Below are 26,844 nucleotides of genomic sequence, written 5' to 3' on the forward strand. Positions count from 1 at the left end.
TTTCACATTCTCTGATTTGCAGGGTGTCTTGATTGGCTAATTTAGGCAAATTATTTTGATTGTCTTGATGATGGTTGGCTGATTAGAACACAGCAGGGGTATAATTTCTTCCTGAGAAATGTTGCATTCTTTTGTTTTTTGGTACCAGAACACTAAGAGGGTTTTACTTTGTGTAGATTCAATTATGATATTTGCCCATAACACTAGTAGAATGCCTGGAAAGCAATTACATTAGTGATAGAATAAGCATGAATGCTGTTAGTGAGAAATTGGCAGTATGAGGATTAAGTAGGAGGAAGGGATTTACTAAAACTATAGGATCAGACTTTTGGATTTCTTCTTTTCTGTGTTTTCTGTGATTTTTGAGTGCCAGAAGACATGACTTTTCTATAAAACTCTTCAGACTTCCCTATCTCCTGAGGAGTTGCTCATCAACCCTAATTTCCGATTACACAGAAGTTCTTGCCATTTCCAGTTCTGAATGCTTCATGCTTAAATTGAGTACTTAGCTGTGGGCTAAAAATTTACTCAAAAGCTAAAAAAAAGTTTGTTTGTGTCATCTCATAACATCTTTTCTTAGCTAACCTTAATGAAGGTGGTTTTCTGATTGGTAGTCTTTGTTCACCTCTGACAAGAATTTGTGTTTTTCATTATTTTTAGTAAAGGTATTTCCATTAAAATTTTTGCTTGTCACGCCTTCACTTACTACAAGTTTTCTTAATTGGTTTCATCGTAAAGAAAACTTTTTCTGGTTACCATTGTTATGTTTTTGAAGGAAAATTATTTTGATCCTACATCTGTACACATTTGAATAAATTGTATTCTAAATCAATATTTTAACTAATTAAATTGTTAATAGTTATGGCAGAAGAGAAGCGTGTGTGCTTGCAAGATTGTGTTATCACTTTCCTTCACTTTTCTTTCGGAAAATTTCATGGAAGGATTCTGTTACCGTTCCTTTTTTGACTTGTGTTTCTTTTAAGCTAATGCTCGGAAAGCCATACCTCTCAAGAACAAAACCGAAACTAGACTATATAAAGCCGTGAGCATGAAATCTGACATCTCAGCTGCACATCTTCCTGCTTAACCTTGAAGTCATCCCCATGTTCTTCACTGTCATTCAGGGGAATTAGAGAATTATTTAGAACAAAAATATCATCACTAAAAGATCAGTGCTGTGTAAAACCCACTTTCAAAGGGCTTTTAAAGACCCAAGCCTGGACAAGGAATTTCCCAGGCTTGCTAAACAAGCTCCCAGAAGTCTGTTAGATGCAGTTTTACACTTAAGATGCCAAGGAAAATATAAAAAATTTATTAATTGTGCAAGCTTTTATTTAAGGTCAGGGTGAGACATAACACCTGTGGAAAGTATTCAAAAATTTCTCAAAAAATTCAAGAACCACAGTTTTCAGCATGTGTTTTGTTTTTCCTTTTTTCTTTGAAGTCTTAATTTCTGGGTTTTGTCTTATCAAAGAGAAGTCCTCTAAATAAGGAATTTCTATTAAACAAGAGTAGAAAAGTAATGCCCTGCTGTTGAGATGTAGAGTGGTAGAGATGAAAGGGCATAAGCTCTGCCATTAGAGAAACCCAAGTTCATGTCTGACTCTGTGGTCCTCAGCATATATCACTTGACTAAGGCTTCCTCAGCTGTGAAATGGGGTTATGATACATACCTTGAGAGGTTGTTGAGAGCATTCAATGGGACAACACATTAGAGCACCTGCCACCTACAAGGCTTTTAGTTCATGTTTCCTTATCATTCCTAAAGTTCATTGTGGGATTTTTAGGCAGCTAGTCCTAGTCTTTCTGCCCTGTACCAAGAAGTGTTTGATTATATTGCACTCTTAATGAAGACGATACCTAATGAAACCTCCTATAGAGGCAAATAGTAATGACTTGATTCCAACACTGCCAGTAGAGCTTCCCATCTGAGAAACCAGGGGTATTTTGTGTTAATAAGTTAAACTTCAGAGACTAATGGATTCTGCTAATTGAATTCATCTTTGTTAATTAATAAGGTTCTAATAAATTGGTTGCTTTCTTGTGTACTGCCCTGCAAGAGAGCAGTAAGACCTAATGACTACAAGTTCACTAATTCCACCCCATTCTTTTCTAAGCATATAGTGGTAGTGGCCAAAGTAACATCTTGTACTTTTCTTTGTCATGAAATATTACTGTTTAAACCCTTGAAATTACTGACTTGAGAATGACTGTGGAAGAAATGTGGATTGGGGATTCTGTGCTGTCTGGCTGGTTTACATTTTAAGTTTCTTAAGGAGAAACTTGGGAAATCAGTTCAGTAACTACTATTGCGATACTTCAGCATAAAGGTATATTCGTCTTATTTGCCAGGTTGTGCCAAGAGCAACACCCAGGAAGATTTTTTTTTTTAACTTGGTAGATTAAAAAAATACCAAATTTTTTTTCCTAGCAGAGGGCAGCTATTGAAGTTAGGTTAATAGTGTGGTTATTCTCAAATTTGGAAGTGGGGTCAAAGTGATGGTTACCCAGAGGATCATTCATATTCCCCAGGCTAAGCTTAGCTGTAAGGAGCATGTTTTCTAGGAAACTGCCTTCTAGATGCTTGACTGCTTCTATGTAATGTGTTTATCCCCAAAGAGCCATACCTACGAAGGACTGACATATTTCCTCCTTCTTTAACACAGAGAGAATTCCCTAAATTTTTCACATTCCGAGCAAGGGATAAGGTAAGGACTGATTTTTTTTCCCTCCTTTTTTTTTTAATCTTCATTTTTTTTTTTTAAAGGCCAAGAGGCGCTTGTCTTTTCCATATGCTTACCTTGCCATTCTCCTTTCTCCACTGAACTTGTGCTTTCCCTTGCTTACTAATGTGTCTTAGAACGAAAGAAGATTCCCTTCTGAAAGAGTTTGGTTTAGGAAATAACCAAATGTATTGAGCTGTTTATCAAAATGACAACTTTGGAAATCATCCCTATGCTTCAGGACAATCCTAATGACATGGTGTTCAAGGACCACTATGTAGAATTATTCTTATCACCTACAGACAGTTCATTTATAGGCAAGTCTTGTTTACATGCATTTATTTTTCAATTTTAAAATATAAAATTTCGGACCATGTTGGTTTCTTCCTATTACCAGCTTATATTTTTGCCTCTCCCTCTCTAGTCACTCAGTTGATCTGTACTCTGGAAAATCAATTCAGTTTCAGCAAAACATGCAGTAAATGTGAATATACCTTTTAAAAAGAGATACATAAATAATCATATATCTATGGATATAGTATTTTCCAAAGCCAAATATCTCTGTTTTCAAAAATTATATGGTGCTTATTTGTTGAGGATCTACTGTGTGCTTTGTACTGTGCCAGAAATGGTAAGAGTGTAAAACTGGGCCCTGCCTGTAAGCATTTTATACTAGTTGGGTAAACCCAAAACGCTGGTATGCGAAATAGATTTTAATGTGAAGCAGTCTGGTTGATTGTCAAAAATGAATTATAGAGACCTTAAATGGTACAGGAGTTCTGAGAGAATTGGTGTTTTTTGTTGGTTTGTTTGTTAATGGAGAGCATCACCACTTGTAAAAGCAGAAATGATGAAAACTGGGGAAATAAATAGGTATTTTAGTGCCTAACCTTATGTAAACTCATAGTATTGTCCTTGTATGCAGCTCATTTTTGTTGCTCAACACATCATAGCTTGTTTTTATTTTTAAGCATCTTTCTTACGTACACATTCATAATGCAATTTTTTAACTGCCTCTCGTAAGCTGTTTGTTCTTCAATTCTTGCACTCAGTTTGAGGAGGATCGTATCTATCGTCACCTGGAGCCTGCCCTAGCTTTCCAGTTAGAGCTGAACCGGATGAGAAATTTTGACCTTACTGCCATTCCGTGTGCTAATCATAAGATGCACCTGTACCTTGGGGCAGCCAAGGTGGAAGTGGGCACAGAAGTGACGGACTATAGGTTCTTTGTTCGTGCAATCATCAGACATTCTGATCTGGTCACCAAGGTAAGTTGATTTACTTTAATGGGAAGTTATCCCTGAGGGGAAGGGACAGAGAAGCAGGCATGGTTCAAAATCAGCTTTTCGTTTTTTTGATTCAAGACTTTTGTTATTTCATCCCACTCATTTCTCTCACAAAAATAAATATTCCATATAATAACTTTTTTTTCTTTAAATGATGTTTCTTGGTAATGGAAGCATGGTAACACTCACTTGAGAAAAGGTAAAATGTTAACAGAAAAATCACAGGAAGAGTTAGGTGATAATAAAGGATAGGAGGAAAGTTAGAGAGGACCCCATTGTAAACCTGTCTAGAGGTAGGGTAGTTTCTGTATATAGCAAGGCACTTCCTGCTGTGTTAGTTATTACTGCACCCCATAGCCATACCCTTTCTTCAACTTTTCTTTCTAAGTAGGTTTCCTTTCTAAACGGCTCTGTTTGGCGTATGTGAAATATAATCCTGTTGGGGTTACAGCTCTGGGGATGCCCAGCATCTCCACCTATTGGAAGGAAATGATACATTAGGAGGCAGGAGGAAAGGCTGGCAGGAGCTCTTCAGCTGACCCTTGCCTGCCCCTGCTGCCTGTGGTCACTGGGCTGACACTAGGGAGGAAGATAAATAACATCAGCAGCAGGTGCCTTATGATTCCCGACATACTACTGCTTAAGTAATTATAATCGCCATTTGTATATTGCTTCTTTTAAAAGTAATGTTCATGGTGATTTTCTTCCTGCCTAGGAAGCTTCATTTGAGTACTTACAAAATGAGGGGGAACGGCTGCTCCTGGAAGCCATGGATGAGTTGGAAGTCGCTTTTAACAACACAAATGTCCGCACTGACTGCAACCACATCTTCCTCAACTTTGTGCCCACAGTCATCATGGACCCATCAAAGGTATATTTTTCCTTAGCTTTTCTCCCAGCACTACCAAGCACAAGCAGAGAGATTCATTCATATTTATTTTCACAAACAGGTGCTCTTGGTTAACTGGTTGAGCCCTTGATCTTTAAAGTTCACAGAATGCTTATAAGACTAGATTGCTGGGATAGTGTTAAAAATTTGGTGCAGCCTTTGAAAGCAGACCTAAAACTGAAGGTTGTAGGATGTTTTCTTGCTGGTCATTTATAAGCAGTTCAAAAACATGTAAAACCTTTCTCTTCCTCCATTGGTACCTGTTTTATGATATTTACCATCATAGCAGCCCCATTCTATGTAATTCCTTAGGATTTCTCATCTGGAGTAATTAACTTTGCTATTGTTGGGCCTTTTGGAAAATTACTGTTGCTTTGCCCTGAATGTTACTTACTGGTGGCTTTAGGGAGGTAATGCACCTTCTCAAAGTGTCTAACCTATTTCTCTTTAGTACTTTTCTGTAGGGGGAGAATTGGTTGATAAGGAATTTTACATGTATTACGTATGTTTTCTTCCCTGAGGCTTTATTCTGAAATGCATTCCATATAATTTAAGAAAGGAAACAAGGTGATTCTGTACTTGACCTTTTATCCCAGGTGTAATAAAGACAGGCTACTCTTTGTTTCTGTTTCCGCTAACCTTTTTCTGTGATAATATTGTGGAATTTGGATAGGAGAATCAGTATCTCTGTTTCTCAAGCTCAATTGTAGGCATGGACTTTTGCCTTTTGAACTTAATATCTAAGACCTGAGAAATCGTTTTCTATTTTTTTCTTCAAGACTCCAAACTACTTACTGGTTGCTTAAATCTGATGGGAAAGCCAAGGACAGGGCTACTCTGAGTATTAGTCTCATATCTAGTTTAAGCAAAGGTTTTCCTGAGCATTCTGGGAGTGATAAAGCTGGAAGATTTAAAACATGGCTGGGACACTCTAACTATATATATTTTTAGATTCAGCTTAACCATTTATATCAGCTTCTCTGCTTCCACTCTCAACACCCAAATGCCCTAGCTCTGCCTTCCTAATCATAGATAACTGTCAATTTCTGGTATATAGAAATTGCTGACTTTTGTTCCCTTGAGAAGAGAATGGATAGATATCTCTTGGTTAACAAGCAGGTGTTAGCATAGAGAAGTAACTCATTGAAATCCATTCTAACCTAAATTTCTGTAGTGCAGAAACAAATTGCAAGGGTGGCATCTACTTCTGAAGAACCGCAAAAGAAGGGTGATAGAGGTACTTTTGAGATAGTCTAAGAAGTTGAGAAAGCATTTTAGAAAGATACTTCACTGAAGAAAACATTAATTTTGAGTACTCCTACTGCCTGCAGCCATATTGGGGAAAAAATTTTCACTTTAGTATGTCAATAAGGAGAAATCATATCCAAGGCATTGGTTAAAATAACTCTCCCAGTCCTGAGAATTAGGAGCATGAGACTGTGTTGTTATAAATCTTAGAGAAAGTAGGGAATATCTGCCCCATCTGCTTAAATCCCAGTTGGACTTGGCAATGATGAAGCTTCAGACCTCTATTTAGAGAGAATATTCTAGCACCACCTACAAATTGCCTTTCTTTAATTTGTATAATTTACCAAGAGACATATATTATAAAGTTTAATAAAATTGTATGGAAAAAACCTCATGGTGGTAATTGCTATGTTGATTTAAAGTCTTGTAAGTGCAGTGAAACATAGTTACTATGCATATAAATGCTACTTAATAACTGTTTAACTAGAGATTTTATTCTTATTTGGGGCCTTGTCTTAAAATCCCATGGCTTATAATTTTAGATATTGCAGATCTTTGATACAGAGTATAATTGGGAAAGGGGATGGCAATTGCATAGATTTAGGTGCTATGAACCAGAGGATCCAACTCAAATGCTAGACCAGCATGAAATTGCCCCTGACTTGTTCTAAGCAAGAGTAATGTTGGGAATAAACTATCTGACTTTAAGTAAGGAATGCATGTAGTGCATATCTCCAGAAACCAGCATCTTTTTCCGTTCCTTCTTTCCCAAAGATGGGCAGACCTGAAACGGGTCCTAGTTACAAGGTATTTAAGTTTTGTACTTGGTGATATGTCTATGTCAGATTGAGGAATCTGTGCGGAGCATGGTAATGCGCTATGGAAGTCGGCTGTGGAAATTACGTGTCCTCCAGGCAGAACTGAAAATCAACATTCGCTTGACACCAACTGGAAAAGCAATTCCCATTCGCCTCTTCCTGACAAACGAGTCCGGCTATTACTTGGACATCAGCTTGTATAAGGAAGTGACTGACTCCAGGACAGCACAGGTACAGTAGTCAAGCAGGCGCCTCAGTTTTGATTCAGTCCTTTAGATAAGCTGTTTGTCCTTGTTATGGAAGACACAAACTCACAAATCCCATTTGTTCACCTGGTGGAGTTATCTTCTATCAGCCTAGTGGTTGCATGAATTTGAAAAACTTCATTTGCCTTGTAAGATGTACCTTTGTCCTTAATCATGGGTATTAAGAAACCCTCAACCTTTTATCACATACTAAGTCCTAACAGATGCCAAGTGAACCTGACTCCAGAGGTGATTCTGCAATTTAAGGCTCTTGGGCTTCTTCAGAAATTTTGTCTTCCCTAGTCTGATTTGTCCTTGTCTTCCTGTTTTCAGCCTAGTTAGACTGCTCAAGTAAGGAAGGGAGAATTGAACTATGTCCACCAACTTCTAGCTCAAAGATGGAAAACATCATAATATAAAAGCTAGAGCAATATCAAGCAATGACTTTATCATATTTACTTATTATGTAATTCCATATATGCACATTATCTTTCCTTCAAAGAGCTCAGGGTATTATATATCCATAAAAGAGCAAAGTGACAAACTTTAACCCATTTTTTAGGTAGAAAAATCGAGAATGTGAATGAAAATGAAAAGTGACTTTCAGTAGATTGATTCTGCTATAACAGAGAATCCCTTTAAGAATCTGTTTTATCACCTTAGTTTCTAAATATTTGGGCCGTTTGCTGTGATACTGGATTTAGGTTGGTTCCCCATTATGCACATCTTCTTAAAAATTAGGATGTTATTTGAGTTCTTTGCCCTGAACTTAGAATGAATGTATATTTCTTCTGATTAAAGGTTGAACTTGCACCAGTATGTGCACACAAAGGTTTCAGTCTGTTCTGTGCAATGGGTACCCGGAAGAGATTCTATGTCTTTGTTTTTCTATACTATGGCCTTTTAAATCCAGGAACAGAGACAAGAAAAAACATTTGCCAGTATCTTGATGATGGGTTTTAAAAATCTGAGTTTTGATAGTTAGTTGTCAGAGTGACCTTTCATTTTGTGCTTCCATTCCCATTTAGATGGCCAGAGAAATCTACCCAATAGGAAGTGAATAGTTAAAACAAAGAGTGTATGTACAAGAGTGCAAGGGGTGAGCAAGAGGAAGAATATTCAATAATTTTTGCTGCATTTGACGTTTTTCAGGACAACCTTAAAGACATTTTCAGTCCAAGATTTCCAAGGTCAGGGATGTTTTTAATTAACTTGTACAGTGGCTTCAAGGCAGGTCTATTCTTGTGAAAAATAAGATGGCCACTTGAGATTTTAATGTTTTTGATAAATATGTTTGTTCTTCATAACTACTTTTTTTTTTCTAAAGCTCTTAGAATGGCTGGCTAGTGGTGACACAGGGGAATGAAAAGCACAGAGACCTTCAGTCAGGGTTTAGTACTGTGCCTGGCACAAAATAAGCACTCAGTAAATATCTGAAAGAATAAATGAGCTACTTTTGGCCTGAAACCCTTTTACCATGGATCCTGCATATTTAGGAAACCCTGAAGGAAGAGGCCTCCCTCAGGCTCTCCAGCTGAGACAGTTCAGCAACCATTGCTGCATGTAAACTCAAGAGCCAGTGGCTCGAGGAGACAACCAACAAAAGGAACAGCTTCCATCTCAGTTTCAGCGCTCCTAATGCTAACCTGATGCTTACCACCGGTTTATTTTTTCCCTTTTTTTGCACTAGTGAGTAACTATATGAATTAAAAATGGTGTAGAACCCTGTGTATCATTCATTCACTTGTTCATTAATTTAACATTTATTAACTCCCTATAGTGTGTCAGGCAGTGTGGACACAAAAAGTGATCTGTATTCTTAAGAAATTTTTACATCATGATAGAAGAAGACAGATTTGGTAGTATGACTATGATTTGTGTCATCCTAAAATAGATATAGGGTTCTAAGAGAGCGGACTAGATGGGATCAGAGATTGTTTTCCAAGAGAAGCCCTTCTGATGGCCTCTGGTGAATACATAAAATGTATGCATATATGTATATGTACTTTATATATATATATACTTTACCAGTTTTTAACTGCTATGTCCTTTACAGTAGAAAATGGAACCAACAGCTGATCATTCATAGGCTTCCAGTATTCTCCATTATCATCAACCTCTTGTTCACATCATTTATTCTTTCTGCCAACAAGAAGCAAGGTTGACTGGCTTGAGTTTCTTTTTTTTTTTTCATTTTCTTTGTATAATCTTTGCAGTATTAGCTGTAATGAGCACTGATGTCAGGCAGTCACAGTGGAGAGAAGAGATTTAGGTAATCCATTGCATAAATTGATTTCCAATATGTACTGTAAGAGAGAAACATACATTCTAAATTCATCTTTATTGAGATACAACTTACATGTAAAATACACTAATTTTGTGTGCATAATTCAATTCCTTCTGAAATTATATACACCCGTGGAACCATTACAATCACGATAGAGAATGTCTCTGGACATCCCCAGAAGTTCTCATTTTCCTTTGCAGTTTTTAAAGGTAGTCACCAGCTCCAGCCCTAGGCAACCCCTAATCTGCTTTCTGTTATTATAGATTAGTTTTGCTGGCCCTAGAATTTCATATAAATGAAATCAGTGTGTACAATATTGTATCTTCTTTTGCTCAGTCTAATGTTTTTGAGATTCATCCATGTTGAATAGATTATGGCTATAAGCCTTGCTAAGTAGTATTGTATTTTCTTTTATGGATATACCAAAATTTTTGTATTCATTCATCAACTGATGGATGTTTTGAAGTTTTATTTTCCAGCTTGGGTTATGAATAAAGCTGTTATAAAAACATTTATTTGCAATTCTTTGTGTAGATACGTTTTGATTTGTCTTGTGTAAATAACATAAGAGTGTAATTACTTGCTCATAGTAAATGTATGTTTAACTTCATAAGAAACTGCCAAACTGTTTGCCAAAAGTTGTACCATTTTAATCCTTGCCAGTGACAAGAGTACCTAAAGGGGCTTTTTCCAACTCTCTTTCTCAGTCTACATAGTTATTACAACCTAACTTCATTCCAGACCTTGGCAAAAGTGAGTCTCAAACCCTGTACGCACTCGTCTTGTCTTTCCTACTAGATAGGAATGTAGTTGCAAAGTCCTGCTCTTTTACTCCTTATTATTATCTTGATTTGGCTTATGAGTCCAGTTTTCTCATACTCACACCCTGGCCTCACTTAATACTTTGAATCTCTTAAGATACTACTATTTCTACCTAAGACATTGCTAATTCTACCTTGCATCTAGTAACTTTCACCATTAGTCATGTGGACGAGACCTGGGAGCTCCATTCTGTGAGGTTTTAAGCAGCTCAAGATGATTTTTTCCCCGCAATATTACCCACTTGACAAGTCAGCAGAGCACATTTGCTTGTCTGAGCAAAGAGCTAATTAGGAAAGTACTTAATTCTGTTCTTATGCCTGTATATCAGGCCTACAGATTTATTCCTTAATGGTAGACTTAGGCTTATGTACATTAGGTCTGAGTGGATACGTCGGTGTACACATACACCCTTACTTCCCAATCTCCATTTGTATTCACTGAGCCAGGAACCTATATTTTATGTATTCATGCATAAAGTGCCTAGTTTAGTGTCATACAACCTCTGGGCACTCAATAAATATTAATCGAATTGAAGTAATGGCATCTCTTATAAATATTCATAAGCAAATAAAACTAAATATATGGAGTATGAAGTACTCTTTTAGGAATATTTGAGTTAAAATTAAAAACTGGCATGGTGATTTCATTATGTGACAATATAGGTATTGTAGGAGCTATTTACTATTTGTAGATACAGTACACTGGGAGAAATAAATATGTATATCTATATTATATAAATACATATAATTTAGTATATTTTACTATAGGCTGTCTCTTATTGTAACACAAACTAGCTAGATAGATGGATGAAATTCACTTCTGGCAAAAATCTTTGAAACCTTTGTGTGGTTAATAATACTTGAGAAGCATCTCGTAATCAAGAAGACTGAGGCACAGCTGATAATAGTAGATCCTTGACCTGACCGTCTGCCTCTGGGGAAAGAACAGTGCGTAGCTGTTCCTCAACTTAAATACTAGCACTGCTCAGACTGGTTAGTTACATGCTTCATTTCTGAGCATATGAGATTCAGGTCACTTTAGAAGGCAAACTTTATCAGTCTGTCCTTGAGATATGAAATTTACACTGTGCTTTCTTGTTGATTTCAGCTAATCCAAAAGTGAAAGCAACCTGTGGTGTATGGTTGGTCACATACCATTTCTTGGTGTTGGTTAACTGTAGAGAGGTGAGAACATAGGTACTCAATGTTAAGAGGCATGTCCTAAGTAATTAAAACCCACCAAAAATGTATTTAAAGAAATAACATTTGTGAGAAAGGCCCCTCTAAGCAACTGTCTGATTTTTTTTCTCTGTCTCTTAACTTACCATGCCATCCTCTTTTCCTGCAGATCATGTTTCAGGCATATGGAGACAAGCAGGGACCGCTGCATGGAATGTTAATCAACACCCCATATGTGACCAAAGACCTGCTTCAATCAAAGAGATTCCAGGCACAATCCTTAGGGACAACATACATATATGATATCCCAGAGATGTTTCGGCAGGTAAAGTTGGCTGACTGGTGCGGTGCCTCTGACGTGTTCCAAAGAGGCAAGGTTTTTCCTGAATTTCCATCAGATGCAGCTTAGACTGGAACAGGGGTACTCCCAAAGGGCAGGAAATACCTTTACACTATTCTCATTTCTATCTCACTTGGGATTTGGTGACTGCCAACTCAGATGTTGGATGGTTCTGTATGAATCAATAGGAGGAATGGTGAATATAGAAGCCTCTATTGACTAGAAGACAGTAAACGGAGACCACATGCCTGAGATGGTAGTTTACAATGACCTGACTGAGGAGTTACTTTCAGGTATATATTTCCTAAACCTATATTCAAATTATGGATATTAAAAAAGAGATTTGAAACTCTAGTTCTCATTTTCCTATTTTCCAAGATAACTAGGTCTCTAGCTGATAGCCTAGGTTAATATGATGAAATTGGCATAGATAACATACACAAATGGATATAGAGTTCGTGGTACACTGTTTTAAAGTATCAGTTCTTTTGTGGGAGATTTATTATAGCTGAACAAAAACTAGTGTGAGAAAATATGATATTATGAATTTTGCCCTCTACATGAAAATAAATTCGTTTGAACCATATGGTGAATCACTTCTTTGCTGCAGATTTTTCTTCCATCAGTAGAAGGCAAGAAAAATATATCAACAGCAGAAAATGCAACAGATAAAGAATAAGTTATCAAAAGAATACTGAATTTGTCCTAAAAAAAATCTATGAATATGGGATTTTCCAAGTCTTCTAGTCAATACTACCACTATTGCCACATCTGAATTTTAATAAAGTAATATATATGGCCTTGGTGAATAGTCTTCTATAATTCCTGTAATATTCACGAATAAGGGAGATTTCCCTTATGCAACCATTTGTTTACAAATTCTTTCTCTTGAAATATAGCAGCTCTCTTCATTTCCAGCATTGTTTAGTATTACCAGTATTGTTAATCTGTAAGTTGACTCCTGATTCTGTTCCCCAATGCCAGTGCTATAAACAGAAATCACATTCTATTTAATTCTCCTTATAGAATAGACATAAACACTGCGATTAGGACGTGTAGGTGTGAATGAGTCATACTGGCTTTAAGTGTTACTTTGAGGCAAGCAAAGAAACAACCGAACTAGTTCCCACTTCATGAGGCTTTTGTTTGGTAACAGGAGGTTGGAAATGGAAATCATAATGGCTTTAAAATGGATAGATAGTTGTGTCTGTCTGTTTTCTCAAATTTGAGTGGAATTGATCTGCACATTTACAAATAGTCTTACACTTCTAGTGAGCTAATTCCCGTATCTGAGCCTATAGCTCTGAAAAGATTAGAAAGAGGATGCTTCTTCTGGACCTCTAGGAGATATGTTATTCTTGCCTTCTTGGATTTTCTCTGTATTAGCTGAATGTCATGTCATTTTCCTGGTTATTCTACTGCCACATTTCTCTAGGATTTTTCTTCCTTTTTTTAAGGAGAATTGATGTTATTTATTTATTTTAATTTTCCTGGGATATCATTAAGTCTGTTGTGTTTGTTAATGCTCTAGTACTGATTTAGAATCACTCAGTAGTTTGATTTTGTTGGAAAAGTGCCTGATTTTTGGCATGTAAAAACATATGTGAAACATAATTACCAGTCTATTTTCACTGAAAATGAGAGCTTTAGAATTTGGTCTAATGCTTAGGTGCTCAGCCAAACACTTGGAAAAGAAAGAGCAAAACCAGGCTGACCAAATATTTGTGTTTATTTTTGTCCGTGTTGAAATGCTAATTGTCACTGATGAGTCAAACTTCTCTCCTCCAATAGTCCCTGATCAAACTCTGGGAGTCTATGTCCACCCAAGCATTCCTTCCATCACCCCCTCTGCCTTCTGACATGCTGACATATACTGAGCTCGTGTTGGATGATCAAGGTCAGCTGGTCCACATGAACAGGCTTCCAGGAGGAAATGAGGCAAGTAGTTGAGTGCCCTCCCTACTTTCTTATCTCTGTGCCCACTAATACCAGCTTTCCCTGGGGGTGGTCACTAAATAGTATTAAGATCCAAGTGGCATAAGCAACATAATAGCCTTGTTGGCAGAAGTCTTTAGAGAGAGAACATTGGATATGAAGGATTTATTGTTAATTTTTAGGTGTGATAATGGTATTGTAACTTTTTCTAATGGCATTACAATTTTGCTTTTTAAAGGAGTGTTGTTTTCTGTTAGACTTACATACTAAAATAGTTACAGATGAAATGATCTAATGTTTAAGATTTACCTTAAAATGGGGGTGACTTGGGAGCATGAATGAAACAAAACAATGTTGCTCATGAGTTGTTAATTGAAGCTACATGATAGATACATAAGAATAGATTGTTTTCACTATTTTTGTATATGTTCAAAATTTTGAGGTTTTTCTGTAATAACATTTAAAGTATTATTTTTCTTGATGTTTTTCCTTACTTGGAGACTTATTTGCATACTGGTATACATTCTTTGGGGCATATTTTCCAATCTCAGGTAATTTGACCTGATTCTGTTGTGAGCATGGTAAATATATTCTTAAAGAGACTCAGTCAGAACCAGGGGTTTAAACACAAAAGAATGTAAGGCAGAACCCATTTCTGACAGTTACCCAAGAATGTATTTCCTAGCCTTGGAATCTTCCTTTCTGATAATGTACTATCAATAATGATACAAAATCAAGTTCTCTATACCCTGTATCCTCCTCCATGCATTAGGATTCTTCTTGATTTTAACTGTGCTTCTAATGTAGTTACAACTATAATGGTAGTAACAGTAATAAGAGATATATTAGTTCAACCTTAGATATAATCCCTAGATAAATCTTATTCTTTAGAAAGATTAATCTTTTACCTGGGCATTCATAACAAGCTGGATAGACCTTTGGAGATAATATGCAGTTTTTCCCCATTTTATGCAGTATCTTAAAAAAAAAAGTTTACTGTATATACAAGGTGTGTGGGTGTTTGGTGGATGCCAGTAGTAGATGACTTGATATTAAGATGGATGCAAGCATTGGACCAGATGGAGAGCATTTGACTTGCAGCAGTTCTTCTAATCTAACAGTTCAACAGATAGCAAAGACAAGGGAGAAAGGATGCATGGACTTTTGACGAGAGTAGATAAATACACACTTTTTAGTACATAAAGTTGAAGCAAAGGTTTGTGCCACTGTGTGTAGCATCTATTTAGTGAGTTCCTCAAGAGCAAAGAAAAGCTTCATTGTGCTAGACTTAAATTCTGATTCACTGAACAGAGTAGTCTTCAGGAATGGAAGGCACCCTTGTGAAAATGGGGCTGAGGGAAAAATGGTTTTAACTAATGTAATTAAAACAAAAAATGAGATTTTGGGCTGTGTGAAAGCTGCAGTGCTGTGTGAAACCTCTTGCCATGATCTTTCTTTCTGTTCTCATTCTGTGTTTGAGTGAATGGAGACTGGGGGAATAGTGAAGTCCCAGAGGGACAGAGCTCTGTTCTTGCTGAAATTACAAGCACAGAGCTGCCTGGGCATGAACATGTAGTGTTTACTCTGCCAGTATGAATACAAATAGTCTTATTATACGGGACTCTGTACCCAAAGACCACACACACACACACACACACACACACACACACACATACACACACAAAAGAAGAATAAAAAAATTAAGGTTTTTATTAACCCTTTTAGACCCAACAAACCTTGGTGGAAAGGGACGTCTTATCCACGCAGTAATGTAATCATGAGCAGTAGAGTCAGTGATGGGACCATATGTTTTCCTTTGCCCAGTGCTTTCATAATCTTGAAATCTAGAAATCTAGCAGTGTTTAAAGAAAAATTTTTTTTGCTATTTGTCAGTTCTCACTTTCTTCTTATTCTTCTCTTTTTCTCCCTAGTTAACTATTTTCTTTGTTCTCTTTTCCTTTTCTTCAGATGGTTGACTAGGATTGAGGATGAGTGTTAGCTTTTTGTTTCTTGAGTGTTTGAGCTCAGGAGGAATGAGACTGATGTTCTTTTGTGAGCAGTTAGTGGCTAATGCCTCCGGTGGCTGGTGAAGTCAGTCAGTGGCTTTAGCTAGATTATAGAGCACTACACAGCAGGAATGAGGTTGGGGTATTAGTATCAAACTATGTTACCAGTAGCTTGAGCATACAATGGAGCATGTCCACTGAGAGACTGACCAGTCTAAAGATGGAGTTTCATCAGTCACAGCTCTGAGGGACAGCTGTGCCTAAGAGATGACGAGGTGTCAGTAGGATGTATTTCCTCATGCTGAGCTCGGCTTTATCATGACAAGTTGACTTTCAGCTATTGCAGTTTAATTTTCTTTGGCCAAAGAAGTAAGTTTGTCATGAGCCCTGCACTCTACATATTACTCCAAGAATGATGTGAGGGGAAAGAAAAGAGCTCATGCTGATGAGATTTGGAGCAAATACATCCTGCCCCAAAGAGAATGGGCATCTGAACAGAGCCTTGAGAAATAGTTTATTAAAAAAGGAATAAAAAATTGACCTGTTAATGTTCTGAGAGCCAAGGCTCAATGTAAATGCATTGATGCTACATAGACATTAAATCATCATAATGTGGTGTTCTCCAAAGGTGATGGCTCTCCCGGTCATCATTGTGGGTGATAGTGTATTACCTTGAAGGATTGGAGTTTCTGGGTTTAAAAGCCAGCCCCCATGGATATAAGGAATAAAGGTAAAACAAGAGATTCCTGCAGAGTTTTCCCATGAGTTGAGATGCTTTTCCCCAGAATCAATGGCAGAAAACCTGTATTTATCAGACCATTGGCTATATGGGTGACCAGTCTTTCTTCCCTATTTTTTTTTCCAGGATGGTAAATAGGAAAAATGGTGATGGGACCAGGACTTGGAACAATTCAGTTCCATTTAGTTTTAGGTAACTTGTTTGCCATTTGAGAAAGAATATTGGCTGTTTCAGCAAAGATGTGACCTGCATTTTGAACACTGTGCCCATATTAAAAGCAGGAGAGCTTTTCTGATGCAGTGTTAGCTGCTTTCTCCTTTCTATTTTCCTAGTTGTTCCTACACCATCAAGAAAGATGTAACTGAGGGAATGCCACCTTACGGATGATGAAAGGTTTAGGAGAACACATTTTTCTCATTGTCAGATTTGAATGGCACTGCATTTAGTGTGAATTTAGAGTAGGAATAAAAAAGATGTAGACCAGATCTGTGAACTATGTTACTTGCAAATAGCTCCAAAGATGAGTTGTTCAGGATTTTTAAAAATAGTTTCAAGTAAAGATGAAAATTGAGGACAATGTGATCTCAACATAGACTAAACTGATTTAATTTCTAGCTGCTATGTTGCCACAGTGAGGCACTGTCTGTAAATTCACAGCCAGGTGAATGTGTTCTGTTAAGCCTGGATACAGAAAAAATGCAGCCAACCAACACTTCTACTTTTGTTCTCAATTTTGGAGGAATTGTTTTCATTTTCCTGCCAGTTTGCTAACCTGTTCTGATCATTTGGTGGACGTTGTAATTGCAGGTGGGAACATTTTGAGTAACAGTTCACAATCCACCGCAGCTGCTTTTTCACACTAAATCCTGTTATTAAAAGGCTTAGGCTAAGATCAAGCCAAGGGTTGTAACCAGCTTGACAGAGGACAATGTTACTTTGCCTGGTAGGACAAAGAAAATGCTAGCCTTCTTGAGACTGTGTCCTTATTTGTTCTGAAATGTTGTTAGCATTCTTTTATTATATTTCCTTTAACAACTCTGTGACCTAGATCATGAACCTCTATATTGGGCAATGATGAAAAATCTGAGAGAGAGGCAACAACTTTTATAGCAGTTTTAGTGTGGATAGAAATTCGGACCTGTTTTCCTTACTATTTCAGAACATGGTCTTTTTATTAATACAAATCTGTTCATTTCCTCTCATCATTCCTGACATAATGAAAAACTGAGACGGGAAGAAGACTGTTTTTAGAAGCAGTTATAATAATTAGTTACAGGATGTATACTCCAAAAAGGGTGGGAAATTAGGGACTGGAATTCTTGCATGGTATTAAATTTTTTCCTTAAAATTTTACTGGGAGATAAGTGTATTTCAGATTGAACACAATTTGATGATCACCTCCACACACACCACCCACACTTAATTTAAGAATTGTAGTGTGGCTCCAAGGCTTCATTTTTTCAGATGGGCACTAGATGTCAGGGTTTTCTTTCTTAGCAGCTTAGCATTTAGACAGGCCTCATGAATTGCCCTGTTTGGGGAGGCAAATCCAGTGTTATCCTTTCCTTTCTTTCTCAGTTGGTATTGTAGGCTTTGCCTAGTGTTCTATAGTTCACAATTGCATTTTTAACTCTTTTGGTGGAGATCTGTTGAGCCTTACATCATGGCTGTTCATATTTTTACAGGAAACATTTTTTTAGGAAGAGCATGATTGAGGAGGAAGGATTAACTAAAATTTAAGAACTAGCTGCCATTGTGCCTGGTATCTTTCTGTTCTTCAGGTGAAATGGTTATGATGATAAGGATTAGGAATTCCTAATTCCTGCTCATCCTTGACTGTGTTTGCTGCTTAATTGTTGGCAGTATGGTGATGTCCAAGTTCCATCTAGGCATAACGTCTCAACTTTTTTATTATAAAATATTTCAAAGCTTATAGAAAAATATGGAGAGTGATATGACAAATACCACCCCTGTATCTAGCAACTATCTTAAACAAATCTTACCATTTGATTACTCCTCACTTATATGTTGCTATATCCTTTGAAATCTCTAATTTGAGTATTAAAAAAAATTAGGAGTTGGGTAGGGAAAGGAAATTAGTAAGCTTATGTAAGCCTAAAAGACTGAAGGAAATTAATTAGTAGATTCATTTTAATAGTTCTTAGGCTGGACCTCTTAACCCAAAGGACGTCTTATTTTAGAAAAACCACCATAACCCTCTGTCTTAATTCACTTGGCTGACATTTTCTGTATTCTCAAAGAAATTGCTTGGATTATCGGGGACTCAGATTCTAGTGGAACCCAAGATGCTTTAAAACCCTGACCAGAAAGAGTGAGTGTGTATGTATATGTCTGTGGGTTTGAGTAAGGAAAGGTTGGCCATTTCTCATGCACACAGACCCCAGATATTTTCTAGTTTAACATTAGACTTTGTAATGTTTTACTCGATTTAACCTCAGAATAGCTCCATGAATGTGAAGCTAATTTGGACGTATTTTACTGTATTTTATTTCATTCTTTTGAAAACCAGTTTACCTTTTTCATGCTGGGTATAGAAATTGAGTCCATGTCAGTCTTTTAGATATGTGTTGGAAAAGAGGGATATTAGTATTGTAGTATGCTGAAGGTGAGCTCTGAATTAGACCTGAGGAAAGCAGATCTGAAAAACAGGACTACGGTCTGTGCACTGATTGTTCAAGTTATAAAAAGAGACTAATGGTCCTTGCCACCAGTCTGTTCCTGATGATGGGAGAATTTTTTTAAGTGCTTTGAGATCTTCAGCTGAAAAATGTTACATACCACTGATTACATATAAACATTCATAATTTGTGCCTTATTTTTTGTCAAGGGCTTCACAAAACCAATTTTGAATCCTTTTAGGCTTAGCAAGATAAGAATTTCAAGTATAAAAAAAGACATTATGAAATATGTGGCAAGATAGTTTTATTTAAATTATTATGTGTTTTTCTTCTTTTATCCTCTGTCTAAGTGAACATTTTTGGCTATGAGTCTTTGTTTAAAATTATCCTCAGAACCAAAGTTGAGTGCTTCATTAGAAAAATATTGAGACAGATTTTGAAAGATAGGGTTTCCTGCCATTATTACTTCTAGTGAGTTTCTAACACTGTTCTTTTAGGATGCATATACATTTCTTAGAATTCCTTCTGAATGACTGTTATTGGTGTTGGAGATTTCTCATCAGATTGATCAGTTGATTTTGACTCATTTCATTAGTTGCAAACCAAGGCCCATTGAGCTTGACTGCCTTTGAAAATCCTAGTGCATCCATCGACCAACAAAAGCCAAACTTGAGGAGAGTTCCTCAGTTCCTTTCAAAATTAAGTCCAAGTCCTAGAGATAGCCTTTAAAGAAAAGGATGTACTTGCTGGCATTTTTATACATCTTAAGTTTTAAGATTTTACTGAAGAAAGGTGTGATGTAGTACCCTATGTCAAGGAACTTTACAGCTCTAGCTAGAGGCAGTAATGAATGTCAGAACAGCAACAGATGACACCAGAGGATGAGGTGCAGTATGGAGCATCAGAGTTTAACATTCATTTATATGATTAATGGGCAAGGCTTCTTGAACTATAGTAGACTAACTTGGTTAATTTCCATATCAACCAATTATTCCTGTGCCCCATTTCTGAAATACCACAGGCTTATATATGTGCTCCCTTGCATTTTTTTATAAGTTGGTATATGTATTAAAGCATTGTGTATATGTATAAAATTACTGTGTTTCATGTATATAAATATTAGAGAAATAATTCCCCTTTTCAGAATTATTGTTTCTAATTATTAGTAACATTTTCAAAGAATTACCGCTGGGATGAAAATTTTTTGCTCTAAAAATTGTATTTTTCTTACCCTTTTATTGCTTTTTAGAAAGGTTGAGGTAAGTTGGTTCAGCCATTTTTGAATTATCCAAGCATGAAAAAAAGAGTTTTTCAGCTGTTAAGAAAATTGTTTTCAGCTCTTTCATGTAATCATACAACACTAGGCAATGGAACATTTTATCCAGCAGATAACACAATATGGAAAGACATTGACATTTTTTTCAGCATGAGTTTTTCTGAATGGCACAAATTAAGTCAAATATTGCATTGCCTTATGGTTTAAAAATACACATTTTAACACCTATACTGTATTTCTGTATTTTATCAAGTATGTTTTTTTTATGAGATTCTAACATGAGTTAAAATCACAATTATTTTCTAATAGTATCTAATTAAAAGTGAAGATTTAATATTCCCATTCAAGACACAAAAGGAAAAAAAGGTAATGTTTTGTTACGTGTTGGTGAAGGAACTCAAGTTCAGATTCCCTCTCTCTGGGTATCAGTTTTCTCATCTTCGTGAGGCAGGTGATGCTTTGGTCTGTTTCAGCTCTGACATTCTCAGATTCTTGTGTGCTGCTTCAGGGCATCTCAGGACGGTCATCTTCCTGGTATTAGCAGTAGTAGAACAATAGCTACTGGAGGTTTTGCCAGAAAAATTCAACTTTTAGACTTGTAATATGGAAAATAAAGCTTCAACATCTCAGCCATGGTCTAACCTGGATTTCAGTCAGTTATAGAAAGATACTATATTACAGCTGAACTCAAAGTAGGGAGATTCAAGAAAAGCAACTGTGGCAAAGATATTCCCTTTCTTCTTCCTTCAGCATAGCTGCAGGTGATGGATGCTTCTTAACACCCTTAAAAACAAAGTCTTGGCCTTTTTTGTCCCTTAGCTTTCCCTGCAGATTTTTTGTTGAGAGATCTTTGTTGAGCTTAATACTGTTTTATTTTGTAGTAACAGCAGCTTTGTATATGTGTGTTGTGCACTGTGTGTGTGCACGCATGGATGCTTACCTGCATGTGTATGCACTTGCATATTCTGTTCACTCTGATAGTACAATTAATGTTGATGTCAATTTTGGTGTTAATTTTGGGTCATGATTAGTGTTGACACTTTGTGTCACACTAATGGCATTTATGGGCACCATCAGAATAAATGTTAATATTGTCATGTTTTTAGTATCTGTTATAGTAACATTAAACCAAGCTCCTCCCAGGAGAAAAAATACATGTATGGATAGATAGATAATGCCTTTCTGTATTGCTGGTGTTACTCAGTGAGAAAATGACATCTCAGGGCAGAATCCTAATCACTGTTTGGAGCATCAGAAATAATGATCACCTCTGATCGGAGGTTGTGAATAATTCATTTGGTTTGATTTTCACATCCTGTCCAGTGATACTTTTCAAACCAAATGTGTTTCTACAGGAAAATAATGGTCCCACTTCTTATGGAAATACTGTGGCACAAATCATTTTACCCACATAAAAACAGTTAAATAAGACTGTTCTCTTTCTGCTTGCTTTCTCGTCACTATTCTCTCCTCCCTCACTTGAGCGTGTTTATTCCAGAATCAGACTATGGCCAGAGAAATATTTTCTTCCTTAGAACTTGTATGAGGAAAACAAATATTTATTTCTGCTTATCTTCACTTATTCACAGTAACTCTTTTGATCCTCTTCCCTTTTTTGTTTTAATTAGTTTAGGTTGGTAAACCTAAGAAATCTGCTAATTGGAATGTTCTTTTATCAAAAATAATCTCAAATTAATGTTTTTCAATAATTTATAGCTATGTTAATAAATACATAATTGGCAGTAAGTGCCTAGAACCACTTGGTTAACCAGTGCCTCCATGAGGCAGTGCCATGTGGCACTGCTGGGGCCAAAAAGCCTGAGTCTCAAACTCATTAGGCCAGAAACCCACCCACTCCCATAAGCCCCTTTCATGCTATATGTTGCCCTTTTGTTGCTTCCATAGTCCCTAGTCCTGGGATGTCATTTTCACTAGGTTTCACCTGCATAAAAACACTAGAGGGGGAGAGAAGCTGAAACAACGGGATTCAGTGATGTAATTTCCTTTGGTTATTATTTTTCAGTTAATATACAAGGCAACTTGGGCTTAGGTGAAATCAGTGAATGTCACATTCCTAATCACATTGTCATGCTTGTATATGCTTTTATAGTGATTGCAGAATTTTCAGTGTAAAATCTCCATTGTGTGTATAATATATAAACCCATCTATATAAAGTAATTTGACGAAAAACTTACAGTGTCCTAATTAAATGACTGAGGGGGGGGGATATGACTGTCTTCTGAAGTAATGACCCAATCCTCAGAGACAAAGCTATTCTTAGATAGAATATTTTGAACCATTTCTCCTGAATGTTGTGACCTTTTTTTTTTTCTGTCTAACAAGGACAGGGGGGAGCATTTTTCAACCTAGTTCTCATCATCAGACCAAAAGTATTTTGCATTCAAAAACCATTTCTAGTATCAAATTCAATTTTGTCAAGTGATTAAGTTGAGTTTGGTAGAGAATAATTTAAAAACGCAAAGCTGAAAATGGCTGAGGTGCTTCTACACTGGAGGAGAGCAGTTGCTATTCTCAAGTTGCAAACCTTTCAGTGACTGCATTGCAATGTGGATTATTCTGTTATGTGTCTTTGCAGCTGTTACAGACCTGCATCTGTTGACATTATATGTTTCCTATCCTGGACTGCTGGAAGAAATAGGGGAGTGGGTGAATTGATACCTTGCCTGCCAATCAGTGCAAACGTCCTTTTATGTACATGTGTTTGTAAAGCTCTTTAGCCCCCTTCAAAATGAAAGTCTCTATAAATACAAGCTTTCGATTTTAGTACATGTTTGTAATACATGTGGTACAGTCCTAAATATGTATTTAGCTGATAGGCACTGTTCTTGTCTATTGTACAAATATTGACTTTAAAAGTATAAATATGTATTTAACCATCAGACCAGAAAAACACTGAAGCAGTTACTTCTCAGGTAGAGATATTAATATTGTATAAACATATATATATACATATGTTTAAATTCCACCACATCACTACAGAGCATTTCTTTTTTAAAAATGCAATGATAGCCCCAACAAGTAAGACAGTTCTCCCTTTGAGGTGAGTCTTGATTTTTAATTTTTATGTTTATATCTCTCTCTCTAACTTCATATAAATATGACCTATTATAGCATGAATAAAACCTAGAGTCTGTTCTTGTGTAAGATCTATTAGGCGGGTTTGATAATTTTCCCCTTAAAAATTTTTTTTTATTATGAACTTGCTTGAATGTACACTGAAGTAGAGATAATAATATAAGCTCCATGTACCTGTCACTCAGTGAAGAAGTATTTGGTAGTCTTTTCTCACTTTCTTAATTTATAAAAATTTTAAGTTATCAATGCTACATAAATACATTAAAGAAAATTCGGAAAATGGGAGGAAAAAAGTATATAATGCCATCTTCCTAAAATAATTGCCATCTGATCTTGCTATGTTTATTTCTGCTTTTATTTTCCCCAACATGCTTCTAGATAGGGTGTTTTAATACTTACTATCCATTTATAATGTGACAGGTTCTAAGGTTTACCATGTATTTAATCCTTAATGGATTAGATGCAAACAATGGAATGGAATATTATTACCCCATTTTACTGAACAGTAAACTGGGACACATAGAGGTTAGTAACCTACCTAAGGTTATGTGACTAGAAATCTGATTAAATCTTTATTCTGTCATTCAGGTTCTGTTAGATTCAGATTCTCCAAATCTGGTTTCTGAGTCTGTGCCCTTTAACTACCACAGTTTTGCCTCTCACAGTTATTATAGTATACATACAACTTTGTTAGACCACTTCTTCAAATTTGGTATTACCTTCTGGGTATTTTTAAGTGCTGTTAATAGTATTCATAGCCATCACTTGATAAGGCTGAATTGAACACTACAGTGACTTCACTAGCCAATTTACTTCTCTAAAATTTTTATACCACTTACAGTTTTAGCTTTTTGTCTTAAAATATTTTAAATTTACAGAAAAGTTTCAAAGATAGTACAAAGAGTTCCCATTAACCTTTTATCCAACATCCCTATGTAACTGGTATAATTATCAAAACCAAGACATTAACATTGGTACAATACTATTAAGTAAAACATAGACTTTGTTTTGGATTTCACCAGGTTTTCTACTAATGTCCTTTTTCTCTTCCCAGATCCAGTCATGGCGTCCAGTCACGGTGTCAGTGATGTGTATCTTTGTGTTATAACTGATGTTCATCTTTCCACATTGTTTCAGCCAAGTGCAGTGGCACTAGTCTGGAACATACTTCCTTAATTTCTCTAGCAAAGGGAATTATGTGAACCTTATTTTCAAAAAAAATTCATACTAGCTATAAGGAAATTTAATTTCTCTGTGCCTCAGTTTTCTCATGGCAATAATATCAGCTGCTTTCAAATTAATAATGATAAGCTACTTATTTGAGGACTTTTATATGTCAGGATCTGTACTAATTTAATATGGTGTTCCTAACAATAGTCCCTCCAGAATGATACTATTATCCCCATTTTATATATACATATATAATTGGAAAAATTGAGGCTATACAAGGGTAAGTGACTTGTCCAGTTAGTATAAAGATGAGATTTGAAATGAGACTGGCTGACATTCCCCAATTTGACCTCTTAACTACTATCAGTATTTGTCAACTTTTAGTATAGTACATCATGTAATAGATATTCAATTAGTGATAGCTATTATCCTTGTTATTTAAAAAAATAAATACTTGAATGATGTTTAGGACTGTTATTCTATGATCTCTAGGGATAAGTCATGGACAATGTTCTAAGCCCTTGGTATTGACTATTTTTCAAATATCATTTAAGAAATGAAATGACTGTGGAGCCAGCAAACATTTATGACTCCCATGTTATATGTAGAGATCCTGCTAGGCCCTGGAGAGATGATATCATGGTTCACGCTGGCAAGCTAAAAGCAGTCCTAGACAGTATATAATTAATTATTAAATGCGTTCTCTACATGAAGGGCTTAGTAGGAGATCATAGAAGAAGGGGGTCACTTTAGGATTTGGGAAGCTTCACTGAGGAAATTGAATTTGAATGAATCTTTTGGGAATGGGCAGATTTGGATAGGTTGAGAGGGGAGACAAGGGGCAAACTATATGTTAAAGTTAATAGATTACTGTTTTTAAAAGTTTGTCCATCAAACCCATAGGTATTATTAATTTTGTATGTGGGAACATGGAAGCTTAATAAAATTATTTTCCCAAGGTCACACAGTTAATAGATATAATAATAAAGCCTGAATGTGGATCCAAGTTTATTTGACTCCAAAGCCCATGTACTCGATTATATGCCTTATCACTTAACAAAAAAATCTAAATTTTAGTGTAAATTGAGAAATATCTACTACTTACTTACTTAGATGTTTATCCATTATGTTTACTCAAGCTTAATTTCTTCTAGTAAGGAATCTCACTATACTAAGACTGGGATAGCTCTCTCTCTTCTGTAATGGTACTTTTTAAGAAAGGAGTGGAAGTGGTCAAAGAGGAACACACTTTGGAAAGACATTGATAAAGAATAGTGTGTTCTTGGTGCTGCTGTGTTGATAACCTAATTAGAAGTCAATATTGCAAGCATAATGACAGGCCAATTGTTGAACTGACTGCCCAAGTGACACAGTTAGAGTCTCCATGTAGTAACAAAAGATGAGTATTATTTGCCTGCCCAGTGCCACATAGACACAGTGTTTGCATTAGCATGCAAATGCTGAAGTCAATTCTTCAGGGCTTGTAACTAAGCTGTTTCTAGCCTAGGTGGCTATGGTTAATATATCATAAAATTTGGTATAAAACCCAGTCTTCCTAACTACAATGCATTTACAGGAAATAGCTTTTCTAACTGAAAAACAAAAGAGATGTTGGGTTAGAGGGCCATGAGAGAAGGCAGGTAGCATATTTCTTCCAACACAGGCATTATAACTGTCTTCTTAAAAACCATGACCAAGATTATCCTGATATTTGGAGTTACTCCATGCTATTTTTTGGATGATCTGTGTCTTCTTCCTTTTCTTTGTCTTTAATGAGCAGAAAGAGTACTATCTTATCTTAGAAGGTGATGGGATTTTTTTCTGTGTATTATAGCCATTTTGATTTGTATTTGGCAATGGTATGATATATTAAATAGCTTATATTTATCTGTGGGTGTTATATATATATATATATATATATATATATATATATATATATATATATATTCCTTAATGCTGAGAATCACAAATAGCTATGTGGAAAGCTTCAACCAGCCTGATTACAGTGGCTGTGCAATTGGATTGAGGGATGTGTACTCAGAGCTTATGATCACTGGCCCGGTTGAGTCTGGCTGATGCATGTGGCTTTCCAGGGATGCTGCTATTTACATCTGTTAATGGCCCTTCTTGATGGCCGGCTCCCCAA

General features: G+C 36.2%; 1 protein-coding gene across 12 annotated transcripts in view; it reads left to right on the forward strand.

Annotated features, from left to right (window-relative positions):
• The window catches only part of ACACA (acetyl-CoA carboxylase alpha), a 305,940-nt gene that overhangs the window by 212,230 nt on the left and 66,866 nt on the right, over positions 1-26,844 (forward strand). For all 12 annotated transcript variants that reach the window (XM_036911058.2, XM_036911069.2, XM_036911059.2 and 9 more), the window contains 6 exons: positions 2,667-2,708; positions 3,776-3,991; positions 4,725-4,880; positions 6,992-7,195; positions 11,666-11,821; positions 13,628-13,774. In XM_036911058.2, the coding sequence (XP_036766953.2) occupies positions 2,667-2,708; positions 3,776-3,991; positions 4,725-4,880; positions 6,992-7,195; positions 11,666-11,821; positions 13,628-13,774 (921 nt within the window). The remainder of the gene's footprint in view (positions 1-2,666; positions 2,709-3,775; positions 3,992-4,724; positions 4,881-6,991; positions 7,196-11,665; positions 11,822-13,627; positions 13,775-26,844) is intronic.

The sequence above is a fragment of the Manis pentadactyla genome, chromosome 4 (assembly GCF_030020395.1).
Source record: "Manis pentadactyla isolate mManPen7 chromosome 4, mManPen7.hap1, whole genome shotgun sequence".
Lineage (NCBI taxonomy): Eukaryota > Metazoa > Chordata > Mammalia > Pholidota > Manidae > Manis > Manis pentadactyla.